At 67.4% G+C, this 16,731-nt stretch overlaps 5 protein-coding genes across 5 annotated transcripts; 2 read left to right on the forward strand and 3 right to left on the reverse strand.

Moving 5' to 3' along the window:
* Positions 1-91: 91 nt before the first annotated feature.
* MNEG_6656 (hypothetical protein) lies at positions 92-2,945 on the reverse strand (the record flags this gene model as incomplete). Its single annotated transcript, XM_014044866.1, has 4 exons — positions 92-112; positions 218-1,449; positions 1,836-1,932; positions 2,436-2,945. The coding sequence occupies 4 exons, from the start codon at positions 2,943-2,945 to the stop codon at positions 92-94; spliced, it is 1,860 nt and encodes a 619-aa protein (XP_013900320.1).
* A 2,504-nt stretch (positions 2,946-5,449) lies between these two features.
* Positions 5,450-8,521, reverse strand: MNEG_6657 (hypothetical protein; the record flags this gene model as incomplete). The annotated part of the gene is made up of 3 exons (XM_014044867.1): positions 5,450-5,653; positions 6,653-7,508; positions 7,806-8,521. The coding sequence occupies 3 exons, from the start codon at positions 8,519-8,521 to the stop codon at positions 5,450-5,452; spliced, it is 1,776 nt and encodes a 591-aa protein (XP_013900321.1).
* Positions 8,522-10,288: 1,767 nt separating this feature from the next.
* MNEG_6658 (hypothetical protein) lies at positions 10,289-11,275 on the forward strand (the record flags this gene model as incomplete). The annotated part of the gene is made up of 1 exon (XM_014044868.1): positions 10,289-11,275. The coding sequence occupies one exon, from the start codon at positions 10,289-10,291 to the stop codon at positions 11,273-11,275; it is 987 nt and encodes a 328-aa protein (XP_013900322.1).
* Positions 11,276-13,181: 1,906 nt separating this feature from the next.
* On the forward strand, positions 13,182-13,562 carry MNEG_6659 (hypothetical protein; the record flags this gene model as incomplete). The annotated part of the gene is made up of 1 exon (XM_014044869.1): positions 13,182-13,562. The coding sequence occupies one exon, from the start codon at positions 13,182-13,184 to the stop codon at positions 13,560-13,562; it is 381 nt and encodes a 126-aa protein (XP_013900323.1).
* Positions 13,563-14,499: 937 nt separating this feature from the next.
* MNEG_6660 (hypothetical protein) lies at positions 14,500-16,275 on the reverse strand (the record flags this gene model as incomplete). The annotated part of the gene is made up of 5 exons (XM_014044870.1): positions 14,500-14,841; positions 15,095-15,181; positions 15,474-15,566; positions 15,685-15,741; positions 16,096-16,275. 5 exons carry the CDS (start codon positions 16,273-16,275, stop codon positions 14,500-14,502), a joined length of 759 nt encoding a protein of 252 aa, XP_013900324.1.
* Between the last annotated feature and the right edge of the window lie 456 nt (positions 16,276-16,731).

The following is a 16,731-nucleotide window of genomic DNA, read 5'->3' on the forward strand; positions in this document are numbered from 1 at the left end:
AGATGACGCGTCCCCTTGACCAGAGTGGCGCGCGTACAGAGAGCTTCCCACCATTGCAGCTGGCAGCCCAAGCGCTCACCTCAAAAAAAATTCACGCGTCCCGGGGCAGCAGCTAGCAACGACATGCATGGGTCCCCAAAACCCAGCTAGCAACCAGATGTGATACATACTCACTACACAAACAGCCCTCATCCGCCACAGATCTATCCACACCCACCTGCAGGCACTCGAGCGCCATCAGCCGGGTCAGCGCAGCCACCCCTCCCCCCAGCCACGCGCCGTCGCCGGCGACCACAAGCCGCAGCGCCCGCAGCGAGCCCGCGACGGCGCCGCACGAGGTTATCGCGTGCAGATCGCGCTCCGTGATCTGGGGGTGCTCGAGGTGCAGCTCCTCGAGGCAGGTCAGCCGGGACAGACTTGGCAAAACTGGAGGCGCCACGTCAGCAGCATCATCGCAATTGAAACTGCATCCTCCGGGCCATAAGCCGCTGTAAGCGGCGCCGCAGCCGCGGAGCAAGAGGACGCGGAGCCGCGGCGCGGACAGCGCCAGCGGGGCAACGCGATGCACGGGCGCGAGCGGTGGCGCGGGCGGCGGCGGCGCGGCGGCCGCGGCGCCGCAGAAGCAGCCGGCGACGCTCGCGGCGCCGCCGCAGCGACACCCGCCTGCGGCGCCCGCCTCTGCCGCACCAGCAACCCTGCCACCGGCCGGGCAGACGCCCCCCCAGCTGCCCGGCTCGTCGCCCCAACACGCCCTGTCCCACGCCGCGTCCGCGCCCTGCGCCGCCACCAGCACGCCCGACGCTTCGAGCCGCGTCAGCCCCCGCGGCAGCTCCCCCGGTTGCAGCTGCACCTCCGGCGCCCACCCGCCTGGGGACGCCCACCCGTACGGCCCCAGCCGCAGCCGTTCGAGCGACGTCAGAGCGCGCAGGCCGCGGCTGCCGTCGGGCAGAGAGCACCGGAGGTCGAGCGCCCGCAGGGCCGGCCACGCCGCTGCGAGCGCCTCAATGTGGCTGGCCCGCAGCTCGACGCGTCCCGCAACGCTGAACGCCCTCAGACCTGACAGCGGCGCCAGCGCCAGCACCGCATCCGCGGCCGCCCCCTCGCCCGCGCCCGAGCCCGCAGCGCCGCGGCTGCGGCGCGGCGGCGGCGGCGCGAGGTGCACGCTGAGCGCGCTGAGCCCGGTCAGCGCGCCGAGCGCGGGCAGCTGCTCCGGCAGCAGCTGCTCAATCACCAGCCGCCGCAGCCCTGTGCAGCGCGCGAGCGCGGCCGCGGCGGCGGCGGGCAGCGGCTCGGGCGCCGCCAGGCGGAGCGCGCGCAGCGCGGGCAGCAGCGGGAGGGCGTCGGCGCTGCGCAGGGGCACGAGGCGTAGGCTGAGGGCGGCCAGGGCGGAGAGGCTCGAGAGGCCCTCAGGGCGGCGGAAGCCGGCGCCGCTGGACAGCTGGTGTATGCCTGGCGATGGTGGGGGAGAGGGGGGGGTGGAGAAGGTGCGTCCACGGGTGTGGACTGCAATCGGCGCGGCAGGAGGGTGGCGAGGTGCGGCGCGGGAGGGGCGGGGCTGCCCCTAAGGCCGCCGGCCGGGCCGGGCCCCTCGCAAGGGCGGGTGGCCTGGTGCTTCCCGCGGCGTTATGACCCAAGCCTGAGCGGCTATGTGGCTGCGGGTCCTCTGATGATGGATGGAAACGCAGGCCCCGGGCATTCGAATGACAGGAGCGAGCCCGGGCCCAAGACTCGGGAGTCGCTCGAGGCCCCCCCACACAACCTCAGCCATCCTGACCCCCCAGCCACCTCGCCCCACCCAACCGCACCCCACGTAACCGCCCAGGCAGCCGCCTCACCCGTGAACTCCAGGTCCAGTGACGTCAGACCGGTCAGCCGAGTGAGCGCATCCAGCGCCAAGGGGTCCGAGGCGCTGCCCTGCACCGCGCGGAAGCCCTGCAGCCACCGGGCAGAAGGTGAAAGGGCAAATCCAGGGTCGGGTGAGGGATCAAGCACAACTTTGAAACTGGGGGCGGCGGGGGAGCGCGGCGGCAGCCGCCCGCGGCGCGCCGTGGGCATTGGAGAGGCGCTGCTGGCGGGCAGTGCAAAAGAGGCGGCGAGGGGCCGCCGCAAGGCGAGCGGCGGCGAGGCGCCTCGCTCGAGCATGGCGCGTGAAATGCCCCAGGCGTGCAGGATGTCGAGTGGGGCCAGCACAGTTCGGCACAGCGCCTGCTCGCGCCGGTCAAGCCCCGACTGCTCCGCACACACACATCGACACCAGCACACGCCGCTCAATCTTGTGTGCACAAAAGCACTCCTGCTCTCAAACATGCACATGCGTACACGCTCAGACACAGCGTGCGCACACATGCTTCACCACACGTTCATGTGCACGCTTGTCAGTGCGTGAGCACGCACGCACGCACGCACGCACTCACGCGTGCTCACATAACACCCACCATCGACAACTCCCGCAGCTGAGTCATCCCCGCGATGACGTCAACATGAGCCGCCGTCAGCCGACTAAACACGGAGCTGTGCAGCCGCAGCCGCCGCAGGCCCCCGAGCGAAGCCGCGAGGGACGACAGCGCGGCCACGTCCAGCCAGCACGCATCTAAAACGTCCAAGGCTGTCAGCCGGCCCGCCAGCGGCTGCAGCCCCTCGGCGATCGCGGCCAGATGCGCGGGCTCCGCGACCCCGCTGAGCCGCAGGCGCCGCAGGGAGGGCGCCGCGCGCGCGAGCAGCGCCGCCGCGCGCCGCGCGGCGCGCGCGTCGACGGGCGCGGCGCGGTCGTAGGACAGCTCAAGCGCCGACAGCGCGGGGAAGGCGGCGGTCAGCGCCCCCAGCCGCGCCAGCTGGAAGCCCCCTTCCGCCGGCCGCTGCCACAGCGCCGGCGGCAGCTGCGCGGCGGAGACCTGGGCGCCCAAGCAGTCGCGCCACGCGCGGCACGCGAGGCGGGCGGAGGCCATGTCTTGGGGCGCCAGCCACAAGCCAAGGCGCTGCGGCAGGGCGGGCGGGCGTCGAGGGGCGTGGCAGTTCTGGAGAGCCAATTTTTTTGTGGCGTGGACGTCGGGAACCCGCGCAGCAGTGCATGTCAGGCGCTGCTGTGGCGGGGGGGGGGGTGTGTAGGTAAAGTTTCAGGGCGCCTAGAGCGCAGCCGCACCTGCAAGACCACCACAGGCAGCTCAGCCCTTGCCTCAACGGATCTGGCCAGTGTCACCGCCGGCGCGCCGACGCCCGCACACCCGCAGCTGCCGCCCCCGCGCCGCCGTGCGCCGCGCGGGCCTGCAAGCCGCCGCAGCGCGCTCGCCGCGGCGGCGGCCGCCGCGCGGGGCAGCTGCGCGCGGAGCGCGCGGGCGCAGCGTAGCAGCTGCTGCAGGAGCAGCTGCGCGACGAGGAGCAGGCAGGGGTGGCGCCACGCACATGGAGAGGGGGCGGCCGCCACACAGCATGCCACCAGGTGGCTTGGCATGGCGCCGCCGTGGGCCGGCGCAGCGCCAGCGCAGCCGGGCCGCGGTGGCGCCGCCGAGAAAAATACAAAGGGGACGCCCTAGGGATGTTTCCCAGCAGCAGGGTGCTCAGGAGATGCACGGGCCGTCGTGCGGCACGCTTGCGTGGGTGGGATACACAGCCGCTGCGAGGGCTGCGAGGTAGAAGCCTGTGACAAGGCACGTGATGCAGGTGTCAGGGTGCATGGGGGTCGGGCGGTTAGGGCGCCCGAGGCAGCGGATTGCATGGGCGCGACACGTCACCCGTCACCCCACTGCAAAACATTGCTACAGTCGTATATGTGGAGACTCTCCGGACGAACTGCCAGAGCACAATCTGTTTGTGCTGCTGCACGGCTGTGTCAGCGGTGCATGGCCAACACAGCCACAACTAGGGACCGCCTCGACTCGCGTGGCGCCGTCGTCGCCGCGCACCGCGCCTGGACGGATGTTTCCCAATGCAGGGGGTCTGAACATACGATGTCGCATCAGCCTCTCAAAACATATGCTCTATAGCTACGCGCAGCAGGACCATACTGTACGAAGCTCGTAATTAGCGCGTGATCTTGTGAACGCTGCGACCTGAGTAAAAGAGTATGCATATGATTCCTTCATGATAATTCAGTAATAATGTCGCCGAAACGCAGAAGCGTGTTCAGGTCGGGTTTGACGTGACAGGAACCCGGCATGCTGAGTGGCGAGGCGCCTACAATCTGTATGATAGAAAAGACGAACGAAGTTGTCTCGGCATGGGAAGGACCGCGATCACCGCCTTCCCTCAGGTGTCGTCATCACACCGATGCATGAACAGCCGTCCTCATCAGCGCACTGCGGCAAGGCTGCGCTGTTCTGCCGGCTCAAGTGCGTGTTGTGCAAGCCAGACGATACGGCAGCATTAAAAGATATGCAAGTAGCCAACTGACGAGCGCCGTCTCAAAGCCCACAGAAATTTTGAAGTCGATGACGTCAACACGGGTGTCGTGCTGATCATTTGAACAGCAATTGGGTGCCAGAGCGAGCGCCCGCGGCAGGGCGCAGGGCCCACTCGCTTTCAACGGCGCAGCTTTACAACTGACCTCTCGACATCTGCATCCGCCAGGCAGGCGTGTCCGACACGCGATGTCGGCGCCGCGGCGGCCGCACGGCCGCTTCGGCCATGCCTCTGTGCGCCCACGGCTGCACCGGCCCAACCAACCGCTCCACCTGCCCCCGCCACGCCGCCTGCTGCAGCGCCAGCTCCCGCCACTGCGCCAGCCGCTCCCGCCACTCCGTCTCGCCGAGCGGCACGTGCTCCTTGCCGCCCCCCTCGCTGCGCGCCTCCTCCCAACTCCACAGCCACTTGCCGCCCGCCGCAAGCCACGCCTGCTCCCGCGGGCACCACCACCTCGGCTCGCAGTTTGGGCCGAGGCGCCCAGGCCTCGGAGACGGCTCCCGGCCGCCAGCTGGCGCCGCGTTCTCAGCGGCCCCAAGCTGCGCCGTCAAGCTGGCCATGCGGTCCCGGAAGTAGGCCATGTGGTTGCGGTGCTCTTCCGGGTATCGACTGAAAGGGCGCCTGCCGCGCGGGAGGCGCGCGTGTTGGGAGGCGAATGATGCTGGCAGCACGTACGGTGTGTGCGTGTGTGCGTGCGCGTGAGCAGGTTTGCGTGGGGGGAGGTTCGGGGATGACAAGGGGATGCAGGGCCGCTTGCGTCGCTGCATATGAGTGCATCTGCGCTGAGCGCATGTGCGACATGTGGGTGCGTCGCTGGTCACAGGACCAAGGCAATAATGTCTCGGCAGCGTCCAACAGGCCCCTGCGCGCCCGAAATCCACACCGCTGGTATACGTGCCGCGCTGCGCCGCGCCGTGCCGCGCCATGTGAGGCCCGCGCGCCCGCGGCGGCTGCGCAGCGCCCTCTGCACCCTTGCACCGCCCGCGTGGACCCCTCCTGCCGGCCCCCACCGCCCCTCAGCACAAACCCCCCTCCTCCTGCCCCAAGGGCCGACTCACCAGTCAAAGAAGGGCACGACCATGACCACCCAACCAGGGTTCGCCCGCACCAGCGCCTCGCGCACGCGCGCGTCCCCGTGGTGGCGCCGCGGCGTCTCCGCAAACAGCGTGCCCGCGTTGCCGGCCTCTGAGCGCGGCGCATATGCAAAGTGGCTGGGGCCGTCAAACTCGATGGCCACGTTTAGGCCAGCGTGCTCCACCTGCGGGCGCCCATTCCATGGGTTGAGGCCGTGGCGGTGGAAGTGTGTGGCCGCCTTGCGCGGGCCTGGCCGCGGGCGGTCCGCGGCCCTGCCTTGAAGAAGAGCAAAAGCAGAGGATCAACCACGCGGGCTCGTAGCGCCCTCGGCCCCTTCCAGCCGGCACCGCGGCCGGGCAGCGGCCTCGTCTGTTGCTAGACTGACAGGAAGCTACAGCTGGAGGGGGGGGGGGGCACGGCTGCTGCTAACGTTGATGCACGCACGTGCTCGCGCTCGCGCGCCCTCCCTTCCTCGGCGCCGTCAAGCGCTCGCGCGCACCACTATGTCCACGGTGCACCGCCCGTCCGGCGTCCGCTGCTGCAGCCGCGGCCGCCAGCCCCCGCGCCGCAGCAGCGCCGCGATGGCCCGCTGGGACTGCGACCCGTGGCCGCCGTCGCACTCCTCCAAGGACTTCTCCCACGCCTCTTCGCACGCCTCGAGCCAGTGCGGCGGGAGGACCGGCGCGGGCTGGCCGGTGGCCGCCGCGCCGAGGGCCGCCATCCAATGCACCTGCAGTTTCCGGTGTATCGTCGGCGGGGTGGCCGTTGGAAGCTGGGGGGGCGGGGTCCGAGGCCGCGGCCCCAACGGCGTCGTGCAAGGATGTGCACAGCCGCGGTGAGGCGCGAGAGATGGTCACCATCTGCCCGTCTGCAGAATCCCTGCGGCACCGCCCCGCCGCCCCTGCCGCGCACCGGCGCCCCCCCCCCTCTTTCGCCCAAAACCGCGCATGCACCAGCTGCCTCGCGCGCGCCGCGCGCGCGCTGAAGCACGCGCCTGCATAAGCTGCCGCAGGCCGCGTTGGTCTACTCGCGCGTGACTCGGCAGGGCCCTCAGCGCCGCGTCGTGCGGATCGAACGCCTCCAGCACGGCCACGGCGGCGCGCGCCGCCTCCAGCCGCTCGGGTTGCAGCACGGCGAAGGACCAGGCCACGAGAATGAAATCTCGCACGTCTGAGGGGCGCACCGGGCGGCCGTAAATGGACAACGCCACGCTGCCGCTGCCGCCGCCGCCGCCGCTGCCGCTGCCGCTGCCGCGCTCGCCGTCGCCGTCGCCGCCGCCGCCGCCGCTGCCGTCGCTGCTGCCATCACTGATGCCGCCGCCGCCCGCCGGCCCTCCAAATTCCACGTTCTCCCGAAGGTGCGCCGCCATGGCCTCAAACAATTCAGGGGCGGGGTGGTCCATCTTGGCCAGCAAGAAGCACACGGGCGCCAAATGCGAAATCGCCATCCACCGGGGCAACAGCACCGACGCCATAGCACCCTCCGCCCCCCCACGCGGCCCCAACCCGGCCGCGTACGCCTCACCGCTGCCCGCGGCGGGCTCGCCGGCGCCGCGCGCGCCGGGCGGCATGGGCAGGGCCCCGCGGGTGCGGCGCTCGCGCCGGCGCGCGTCGTCGGAGCCGAGCAGCGCGGCGGAGGCCCGCGAGAGCGCGCTCAGCGCGCGGCCGTCGTAATGCTGCAGCTGCACCAGCGCCGACGCCGCCGCGGACACGTCGGTCGCGGCCACCTCAGCCGGCATGCCGGCGGCGGCGGCGGCGGCGGCGGCAGCGCCGTGGCGCGCGACGAATTCCTCCAGCTTTGAGGCGAGCGCGGCTGAGAGGCACGGCAGCACGTGCGGCCGCTCGTCGCACAGCCAGCGGCCCTTGAATCTCGCGGCCGAGTGCAGCAGCCAGACGCTGTCGGAGACGAACGCGCCCTGAGGCAGGCTGCGCGCGTATGCGGCAATGAGCACGGGCACGTGCGCCTGCGCGAGCGGCGCCCAGGCCTCCCGGCTGTCGGCCATGACGATCAGGGATCGCGCCAGGAAGCCGTGCGACGGGCTGCAGTTGCGGGGCCGGGCGTCCGGGCGCGTGCAGAGCGGGGGTGAGGCGGGGCGGGGCGGTGAGGTGTGGGGGCGGCGGTCAGGAGGGTGACGAGCATTAGGCTGATTCGGGCAAACCGGCTTGGCGTTGGGGTTGCACCCCTGGCACTCAGCTGGCGAAACAATCGACGGGACGGGGGCACCTTGATGAGGGTCAGAGCCGCCGGCAGCCCCGGCGGCGCGGCGCGGCGGGCATCGCATGGCAGCAGGTTCGCCCTTCGCGCGCAGGAGAGCACCGAGAGCCCCCGCCCCTCACCTGGGGGGCACCTGCTCAAGGCGCCGCGCGACGGCGGCGCGCAGGTCTTCCGCCGGGGCGCCGTCCAAGGGCAGCTTGGAGAGGGCTATCAGGGCCAGGCCTAGAGCGTCGTCTGAAAGGCAGTCCATGCGCTCTGCGACGACCCGGCAGAGCTCCGAGATTACGAGGGCCGCAGCGGCGGGGTCCTCGGCAGCAGCCGCAGCGGCGGGGTCCTCGGCGGCGGGCGCGGCGGCGAGAGCGGCGGCAGGCGCCTGCTGCTGCTCCTGCTGCTGCTGCGGCTCCTGCTGCTGCTGCTGATGCTGCTGCTGCTGCTGATGCTGCTGATGCTGATGCTGCTGCTGCTGCTGCTGCTGCTGCTGCTGGTGCCGCTGTTGTCTGCTGTTGTTCTTGTGAATCCACACCAGCTGCCTCAACGCTGCGAGGGTGGCGCCGTCGTCCCAGCGCCCGCTGGCGCGGCCGCCTTGCAAGGCGGCGGCCACGTCATCCGACCGCGCAGCCGACCACAGCTCTTTGTGCAGCTCGTCATTGGCGGGGACGCCAAAAAAAGTGCGCTGGGGCGTGTCTGCCGCCAAGCTAGGCTCCGTCGGCGCCGCCGCGGGTTGCGCCGCTGCTGCGCCAGCCGCACTGCAGAAAACTCGTTGCGCTGATATGGCTGCGGCCGTGGCTAAGCGTCTGCCAAGAAGCTCCAGCGCCGCCAAATGCAGGGATATAATCATCATAGACGATTATACACAATGGAATGGCGAACGCCGCCAAAAAGCAACCAGATCAATAGCTGGACCATCGAATCGCCACCATCGCCGCTTTAAGCGTGCGCATACATGTTGCTACCAGTAATCTAATGGTATCAATGCTCTGTAACGTGGTGGAAAGACAGGATGCCGTACTATATGACGATTGAGTGCCACGTCAACAGGCACCCAGCGGGTGCCGCAACCCCCACAGCGCCTCGTTGGGCCGGGACAGGAGCGCAACACACCTTGCTGCGTGATGTTTATTCTGCGGCATTACTTAATCACCAGGTCCGGGCTGTCCAATTCCTGGTCACGTGCGAGCACGCTGAGGCGCCTCGATCATCACTGGGCGACGCCAGGAGTTGCTGGCCAACACCACAGGGACCAAGACAACAAGAGTGGCAATGAGCGATGTGTACATTGGGTGTTTCGCTCCTTTCCCTACGGAAATGAGAGTCGCATGCGTTGTGCAGCATTCAGTGCAGCACATGAGGTGGGGATAAGGATTACAGTAGGATTGTTACAGCGTCCCGCGGTCGCCCGCTCCTGGAGCCATCCAGGCTCATGGGATTGTACAGTGAGGCACCAACGTTGTGTGACTGAGTTTCAGGTGGCTACCGTGCGCCATTCAAAGCAGGAGTGCACGAAGGTGGGAACACACGGAGGGGCCAGGCCAGGAAAGGTTGACAGCACTGGCCTGGGGTGCGATGATGACACAGCATGCAGGTTAGTCTGACTAGAAAGGACGGATCCCCATCTACCGCAGCATGTGAATGCAGCCGCTGGGGTGATGTTATCTCTGCATTCCCTTGGCATGTGTGTTGTATATGTACTGTACTAGAAATACAACAAACCTCCGGCCGTGCAAGCACAAACTCATCGATACACATGATTTGCATCAGTGGATGCAGTATGGTACAGGACAAAGCAGGTCGAGCTGCAGCTGCGGTGCGAGTGCAGTCGTCACCAGACTCGGGTGAGTGGATGGCGCACCACCCCTGCCAGCTGCCCCCCCTGCCAGTGTGGGGGCACTAGGACCCAGGCATGAGGTGGGCCGTGCTTGTATCCATCTCCGTTTGATTTCGCAGCCAAGGTGTGGGGACGGCAAGGCTTTGAATAGAAGTATACCTCGACTACCTTTGAATGGTGTTCCAGCATTTGGGCTCATGGGCATGCCATTCTGACGGGGCCGGGCAGCACCTCACCAGGAGGGACTGCTGCGCTGAAGCTGCCATGGTCTGGTCAGCATGTGCACCGAAGCCGAAAGGGGCTTTATTCGAAGCGTGCTAGCAAGTGATATCATAAAGCTGGACCACTGTCTACTGAGGACCATCAGCAGCAAACATCCGTATCCGTTGTCGCGCATTCGTTGTCGCGGCTCGCGTACAAATTCACCAAGTTGAACGGGCTTCGCACTCGCTTGTGCCACAGACCACTGTGGGTAGCGCAAGTGAATGAATGTATTAAATGCAAGCGGTGCTTGCTGGGTGGGAGGGGGGCGTTTGTGGGGGGAGGGGGAACGGTGGACAGGTCTTTGTTCTTGCATCCTGCAGTGCCAAGTGGGTGTGGTGGCAGGCCCGTCCTGGCTTTGCAAAATAGTTTACCGTGAGGTTAAGGGCGGTACGGACGGGCGAACAAGGGCATGTGGGTGAAAACAATCACTCTCCCCTCGTGCCCACCCTTCGCACCACAGGCGAGCGACTCAGCCCGCCGCACCAACTCGCCGCATCAGCCCCCCTAGTGACAACCATGGCACGCTCGCCGTTCCGGACAGCCCTGATGTGGGCAGCAATCGCGCTGGTGGCCGTGAGCTGTTTGGCCCAACCTGCCGCCGGCGACGACGCGCCTTTTCCATCGATACCAGGGTTCTCTTTCGACTCAACGGACTTCAATGCGCCCCAGGCCCAGGGCAACCCACTCTCATTCATCTCCCAGGGGGATACACCCTCTGCTCAGCCTGGTGACGGCAACGCAGCGGGTGCGGCCCCCACGGACAGCAATCCGACGGCCCCGGCTCCTGCTGACAGCAATCCGACGACGACTGCGCCCCCCACCAACAGCAACCCAGTGACCACGGCCCCTGCCGACGGCAACTCAGCGGCGGCTGCCCCCGCGAACAGTAACCAAGCCGCCGCGGCCCCTGCTGACAGCAACCCAACCACAGCGCCGCCCGCTGACAGCAACCCGGCGGCTGCAACCGCGGCCCCGGCTGCAACGGCGGCCCCGGCTGCAGCGGCGGCCCCGGCTGAAACGGCGGCCCCGGCTGCAACGGCGGCCCCGGCTGCAACCACGGCCCCGGCCCCGGCTGCAAGTGTGGCCCAGAGCGACCCAGCCACGTCCTCAGCCCAGAGCACCCCGCCGACCGTGCCAGTAGCCCAGGAGAGCAGCCCGCCGGCTTCACCCGTGGCGCAGAGCAGCCCGGCCCCTGCGCCCCCAGCTCAGGGCAACAAGTCCGCCACCGTCACGGCCGTCGCGGTCGTGCTGTCTGTCGTGTCGGTCTTGGTGACGGCCGGCGTCCTCTTCTTCCGCTGCTGCTGCGGCCGATTCTTTGAGGGGAGGGCCAAGCCCGTGCTGCCGGTAACGGCCAAGGTCGCCGTGCCGGAGCCGGACGCAGCCCCCGCCCAGGCCGCAGATGCGGCATCTGCAGACGAACCCGAGGCGGAGTCGGGGGCGGAGGCAGAGGCGGAGGCCGAGACGAGCTGGCGGCGGCCGCCCCCGGCCAATTGGCTGGTCTGACGGGCGCGGCGCCGTGCCGGCGCGAGCCCCGCTGAGGGGGATCGCGGCAATAACTTCGCAGCAGGGGCGAGAGCACCGACCACCCCGTGTGCCACCTCCCCCATCGTTCCACAGTTCGCACTGCCTTCCTGATAGTCCTGCCAAACGGGCCGAACTGCCAAGATATGATTGCCCACACTGAAGAATGCCAGCGGCGGCGCGAACAACGCGCCAAACGGGAGCCGACTGCTCAGTCGGCCCTTGGATGCGCTTGCCCGCGGGTTGCGGCGAGAGAAATATGTATCGATTGCAAGTCCAGCTCGCAGCCGGCCGTGTGCCGCCGCGTCGCGGGGTTCACCAATGCGCCCCTTCTTGGTTCTGGCATCGAAGCTCACCACAGGCGGCACGCACACGCGCGTTCAAGGATCTGTCTGACTGCGTCGCACAAACGACCACAAGTGCTGTGAGTCGCAAAATGCACCACACATGGGTCTTCAATCACCATCAAGCTTCAGATTCTCATGTGTGTTTTTACCCACAGCACGCTGCTGGGATGACGCGGCCCGCACGCCCCCCTGGCATCCACCACAGATGAGTCATGTAATGGTCCTTGCCTCAACTGCTGCTGACTGGGCTGGCAAATGCGCGCACGTGGTGATCACAGATGGGGTGATGATAAGCTGGATGTTTTGTGGTGCAGCTCAGCAAAGCGCAACGAAGGGCTGGATTATAGCTGTTTGTAAGGCAGAGTTATGAAGGAGAGGAGTCCACAGGCACAGCCACCAAGTTCAGAGTGGCCAATAGTGCTGCGGCGGCCGCTGATGCGCCCTTTCAAAGCATTGGATGCGCTGTGCGATCGAGCGAAGAACGGCCTGCGGTGATGTCAGGGGAACGCACCACAAAGCTGCTGCATGATCACTGGTCGTGCGCGTTCGTTTGCCAGGAGCCGCCCCCAGCGAAACAGCGCCTGTGCCAGATGCTTTGACCGGCTTCTTGGCGTCTGGAGCAACCTTGTGCATCATGCGGCCGCTGAGCTCTGGCGGCTTGAATCCTTATGCTTGGCCGTGAGGGGGAAGATAACATGATTGTGCTGGGGGAGCCTGGTGTGCAAGTTACGTTGCTACAAGCGTCTGCGTTGCAGCTTAAGAGTGGCCCTGCACGGCACGTGGCAAGCTGCAGCAGCCGCGCCAGCGCGACCGCGGCCTGGCGCGTGCAAAGCACACCAAAACCGCCAGCAGATTGGGGCCGACGCGCAACCTGCAAAGCGCGCCATGCCGGAGCGGCGCGGCATGTGCAGTGCACACAAGCAGCGAAGGAGTGTTGGTCTGCTGGGGAGAGGCGGAGGGAAGGCTTATGAGAGTGAGTCGTCAGCCGAGTGGGCGGGTGCCGCTCCTTTGCGAGACCGGGTGGGACAGGACCGCTGCGCCGCTGAAGCTGGCACGGTCTGGACACCGGGTGTGGCCTTGTCACAGCAAATCCAACGAATTCTTCCAAGTGCTCACGGTAGATTACAAAACGCGTTTATTTATCTACGTTTGAACGTTTCCATCCGTTGTCATCCGGTGCCCCAGTGTTGCTGCTTGCGCTTGAACGCAACACCGGTGGCTCGTCGTGATCGCGCTTGAAACTGAAGCCAACTCAAATCAAGCGTAGGTCTTGGGACTAAATCGGCGGGATCGGATGGGGCATGTCATCAACACTTGCACACCGACGGCAGACAGTGAGAGCAGCCGCGCTGTACGGTAGTCCATGTGCAGGCCACAAAGGCGTGGTCACTGCCGCACAGCTACGCACGCCTGCCCTGCGCGCTACAGAAAGCAAACAAGCAGCTGCCAACCACCACGCTTCCCGGCGCGAAAACCTGCGAGCGCAGGCACCCAAATCAAGGCGAACCCTGGCACGTGACACCCGCACCACTTTGCAGGCCATGCCGCCCCTGCCGCGCCGCGCCGCGCTGCTGCAAGCAGCAGCCGCCGTAGCTGTCGTGTGCTGCTGGGTTCAGGGCGCCGCCGCCGACGCTGCGACTGCTGGCACGGCGCAGGCCGGCCCCACGACTGATGCGCCACAGACGAACAGAAGAGCGACCGTCACGGCCGTCGCCGTCGTGCTGTGCGTTGTGGGGCTGTTTATGGGGGCTGGAATCTTCTTCTTACGCTGCTGCTGCGGCCGCTGCTTCGAATCAAGGGTCAAGCGCGTGCTGCCGGTGACGGCCGCGGCCGGCGCGCCCCAGCCTGAAACTGACGCGTGCGCCTGCGCGGCAGCTGCAGGCGGTGCGAGCCCGCCGCAGACGGTGAGGTGGCTGGTCTGAGGCTGTAGAGTCGGCGCAAGCCGCTCACTCACTGACTCTGGCAGCAGAAAGCAACACCAACTGGCCAGCACCAAGCACGGCAGTCCTCCCTGTTGATGCCTACCCAATAATGATTTTCATACGACACGGATCGGCCACGCAACCATGCTCGTTGCGAACGAGTGCCCAGCCGTGCGTGTGGCCAAATAAAGGAATTCCTGCAAGCGAAGCACCACGTCCAAGCGCCCAATGCGCTCTGGCGGCCTGCGACGGCCGCTGTGCTGTTGTCATTCTTGCTGCTGTGCACGCATGTGAACGCGACCCTGCAACACACTGCATCAACGCATGCGTACATTTACTAAACATGAACACCTGACTCCAACCACCACCCTGCGCCAGTTTGACCCGGTCAGCGCGCACACGCATGCTGCTGATTGGAGCGCGCGCCTCAGCTTTCGACTGTGCCGACCCTCCGCCCTCTGGCTTGCGCCACGGGCCGCTGAAACGATGCGGCACGCGTGCACCAACCGCCAGCATGTGCGCGGCGACAGAATTTCTCAAAGTATCTGCCTTGTCCTGCCCGCTGCTGAGTGGTTTACACATGGTTGTGTAAGCTTGTTCTATACAACACTTGACTCTGGAAAGCTTGTCGATTGCAGCAGGGTTTGCGGATCCGCAGGAGGCGGGTGTGGGGCTGGTTACACCCCCAAGCTGCAATCGGATGGGCAGCCAGGTAGAGGCCCCGCCGCCCAATCACGGACCGCTGCCTGGCGCGGGATTGCAGAGCCCCACTGCAGTCCGGCGCCCCCGCGGCGCGCCGGCCGCGTGGCCTTTGCGCCGCGCTCGGGCGGGAGCAGACCGGCGAGGCGAGTGCGGCGCGGGGCCGGCTCGACGCGCGCGCACGCGCGCGCGCGCGCGCGGGCACGGCCGAGCGGCACCAGCCCGCCCACACCGCAGGTCATTGCTGGACGCTTGCCAGGAACCGCTCCCGGTACTCAGTGCCCCGCGCCACCACCCAAAACAGCGGCGAGCCCGCGACCACGTGCCCCGGCCGCAGCAGCACCTCGCGCAGGCTCTCGCCCTCCTCGGCGCGCTCCCACCGCGCCGCGCGCGCGCCATAGCGCCGCGGCCCCTCGGAGTCCCTATCCACACCGTCCGGCCACCTTCCGGCCATCGCGAGCGCGAGCTGGTCGGGCGTCAGCGGGGGCCCCGCGTTGGCCAAGTAATAGAGCTCCACCCTGTCTCGGCTGTACTCCCCCGCGGCGTCCCAGGGCAGCGGTGGCGCGCCGTCGCCGAACATCTGTTGTGGGGCGAGGAGAGTCGGGTGAGATGTGGGGGACGGGCGCACGCCAGGGGTGAGGGGCCGGCTGGAAGCATGCACTTTGGAAGCAAGGACAGACTACAGAGTCAGCAGCAGAGTCTGCAGCAGAGTTGAGAGCAGCGTCCGCAGCAGAGTCGCAGCAGAGTCCGCAGCCGGGTCCCGAGTACAGTCCGGGGCACAGTCCGAAGCACAGTCCGCAGCATAGTCCGGGGCAGCCACCCCTGTCACCCACCACGTCGAGATGGTCCGCCAGGGTGTCATCGTCCCGCCAGTCCTCCACCACATCCTGCTGCAGCGTCTCGGGGTACATCAGCACCACCTGGCCGCGCGGGGGGTCCGTCGTCGGTTGTCGGTTGTGCCAGCCACTCGGACGGTTGGTGGGTCCGTTGGGCGGTCAGTTGGATGGTCAGGTGGTGGCAAGCATTGGGTGGTGCAGGGCGCGGATGCCGGTAGGCAAATCAACAAAATAAGGGGACCAGCTTGTGCAAGGCTGTCAGCTGGCAAAACGGGGGGTGCAGTCGTCAGTGTGCTGCATGCTGCTGCATGGGCGGACGCGACCGGAGCCGCGGGGGATGCGGTGGTGGCGGCACGGCGGCACCCTGGCCCTCCACCTGATGTTTTCGGGCGGCGCCCAGCGAGGCGGCCACAGGCCGCGCCGTCGAGCGGGCCTGCCTGGCGGCGCGGCCTGCAGCTTTGAGGGAGGGCTGCGGCGCGGAGCGCGAAAGCGCAGGCGCGTGCCCTGCGTCGGCGGAGCGGCCCAAGCGGACGCGATTGCCATCACAATCCTGTCATTTGGCAATGTCATATATAATTGGTGCGCACCGGCCAGTGTATTGTGCCGTCCTCGTCAGCGTACGGCCGCCGGCTGCCGACAGACACCTGCAGTGCGGCAGGGTTCGAGAGTTGCGCACGATGAGGGTGTCTAAGAGTGTGTGTGTATGTGTGTGAGTGAATTTGGTATGTGTGTGTGTGTACAAGCGCGCGTGCGTGCGTGCCTGTGTGCCGGCTTTGGGGGGGAGGTGTGAGGAGGGACGCTTGGCGGAGATCAAGAGTCCGGGTGGTGAAGAGTGCATTGCACGCGGCCACGCGCAGCAACAGGGGCCGGCTGCTGCACCCCAGATAACATTGCCAGGCCGAGCTTGCTCAGAATCCCTTGCAGCGGCAGCAGCCAGCTGTATAACACTGGGCATCCCCCAGCGCGGCTCCGCGGGGTCATGGCCGGCGCAGCCGGACCTGCGGCCTGGTGATCTGGTACCCCCTCGCCACCAGCGCCGCCGCCAGCTTCCTCGCGGGTCCCATGACCCGCTCCTCCGCCTCGGCCTCTTTCCGCCGCTTCTCGTCCGCCGCGGCGCGCGCCGGCGCCAGGTCCTGGGGGAGCGATGCAGCAGATGCGGTGTGGCAAGGCATCCACATTCGAAATCGACCGCCAGTGCCGCGTGGCTGTGGTAAGGCCTACCGTGTGGTGAAGCCCAACCCTCTAGGCACTATATCTTTGCCCCTCAGGGACTCAGAAGCAGGCAAAAGGTGAGATTATTGGAGAGAGCCTCCCAAGAGCCTTCGGAGCCAGCGGCGGCCAGCACATATGACCAATGCGAGAGGGCGGCCGGGGGGCAGGGACTGGCCTGGTGTGCGCCACGCCGCGCCTCGCGTGCTGAGCCCCGACACGCCTTTGGCAGCTGTGACTTTCCCCTGTTTGAGGCAGTCCGCCCACGGCCTTGATGGGTACCACCCCCAGTCTTCATTCACAGAGATTCTCATCCTCCCGCCTGTTTGAACAACAAAGCTTGCCCAGCACAGCCTTCCCAGCGCCCCTCACTCTCCACCCCAGCGCCCCCACCAAACACCCCCTCCGCAACCACCCCCCCCACC

This window comes from Monoraphidium neglectum, assembly GCF_000611645.1.
Source record: "Monoraphidium neglectum strain SAG 48.87 unplaced genomic scaffold scaffold01103, whole genome shotgun sequence".
NCBI classification, from domain to species: domain Eukaryota; kingdom Viridiplantae; phylum Chlorophyta; class Chlorophyceae; order Sphaeropleales; family Selenastraceae; genus Monoraphidium; species Monoraphidium neglectum.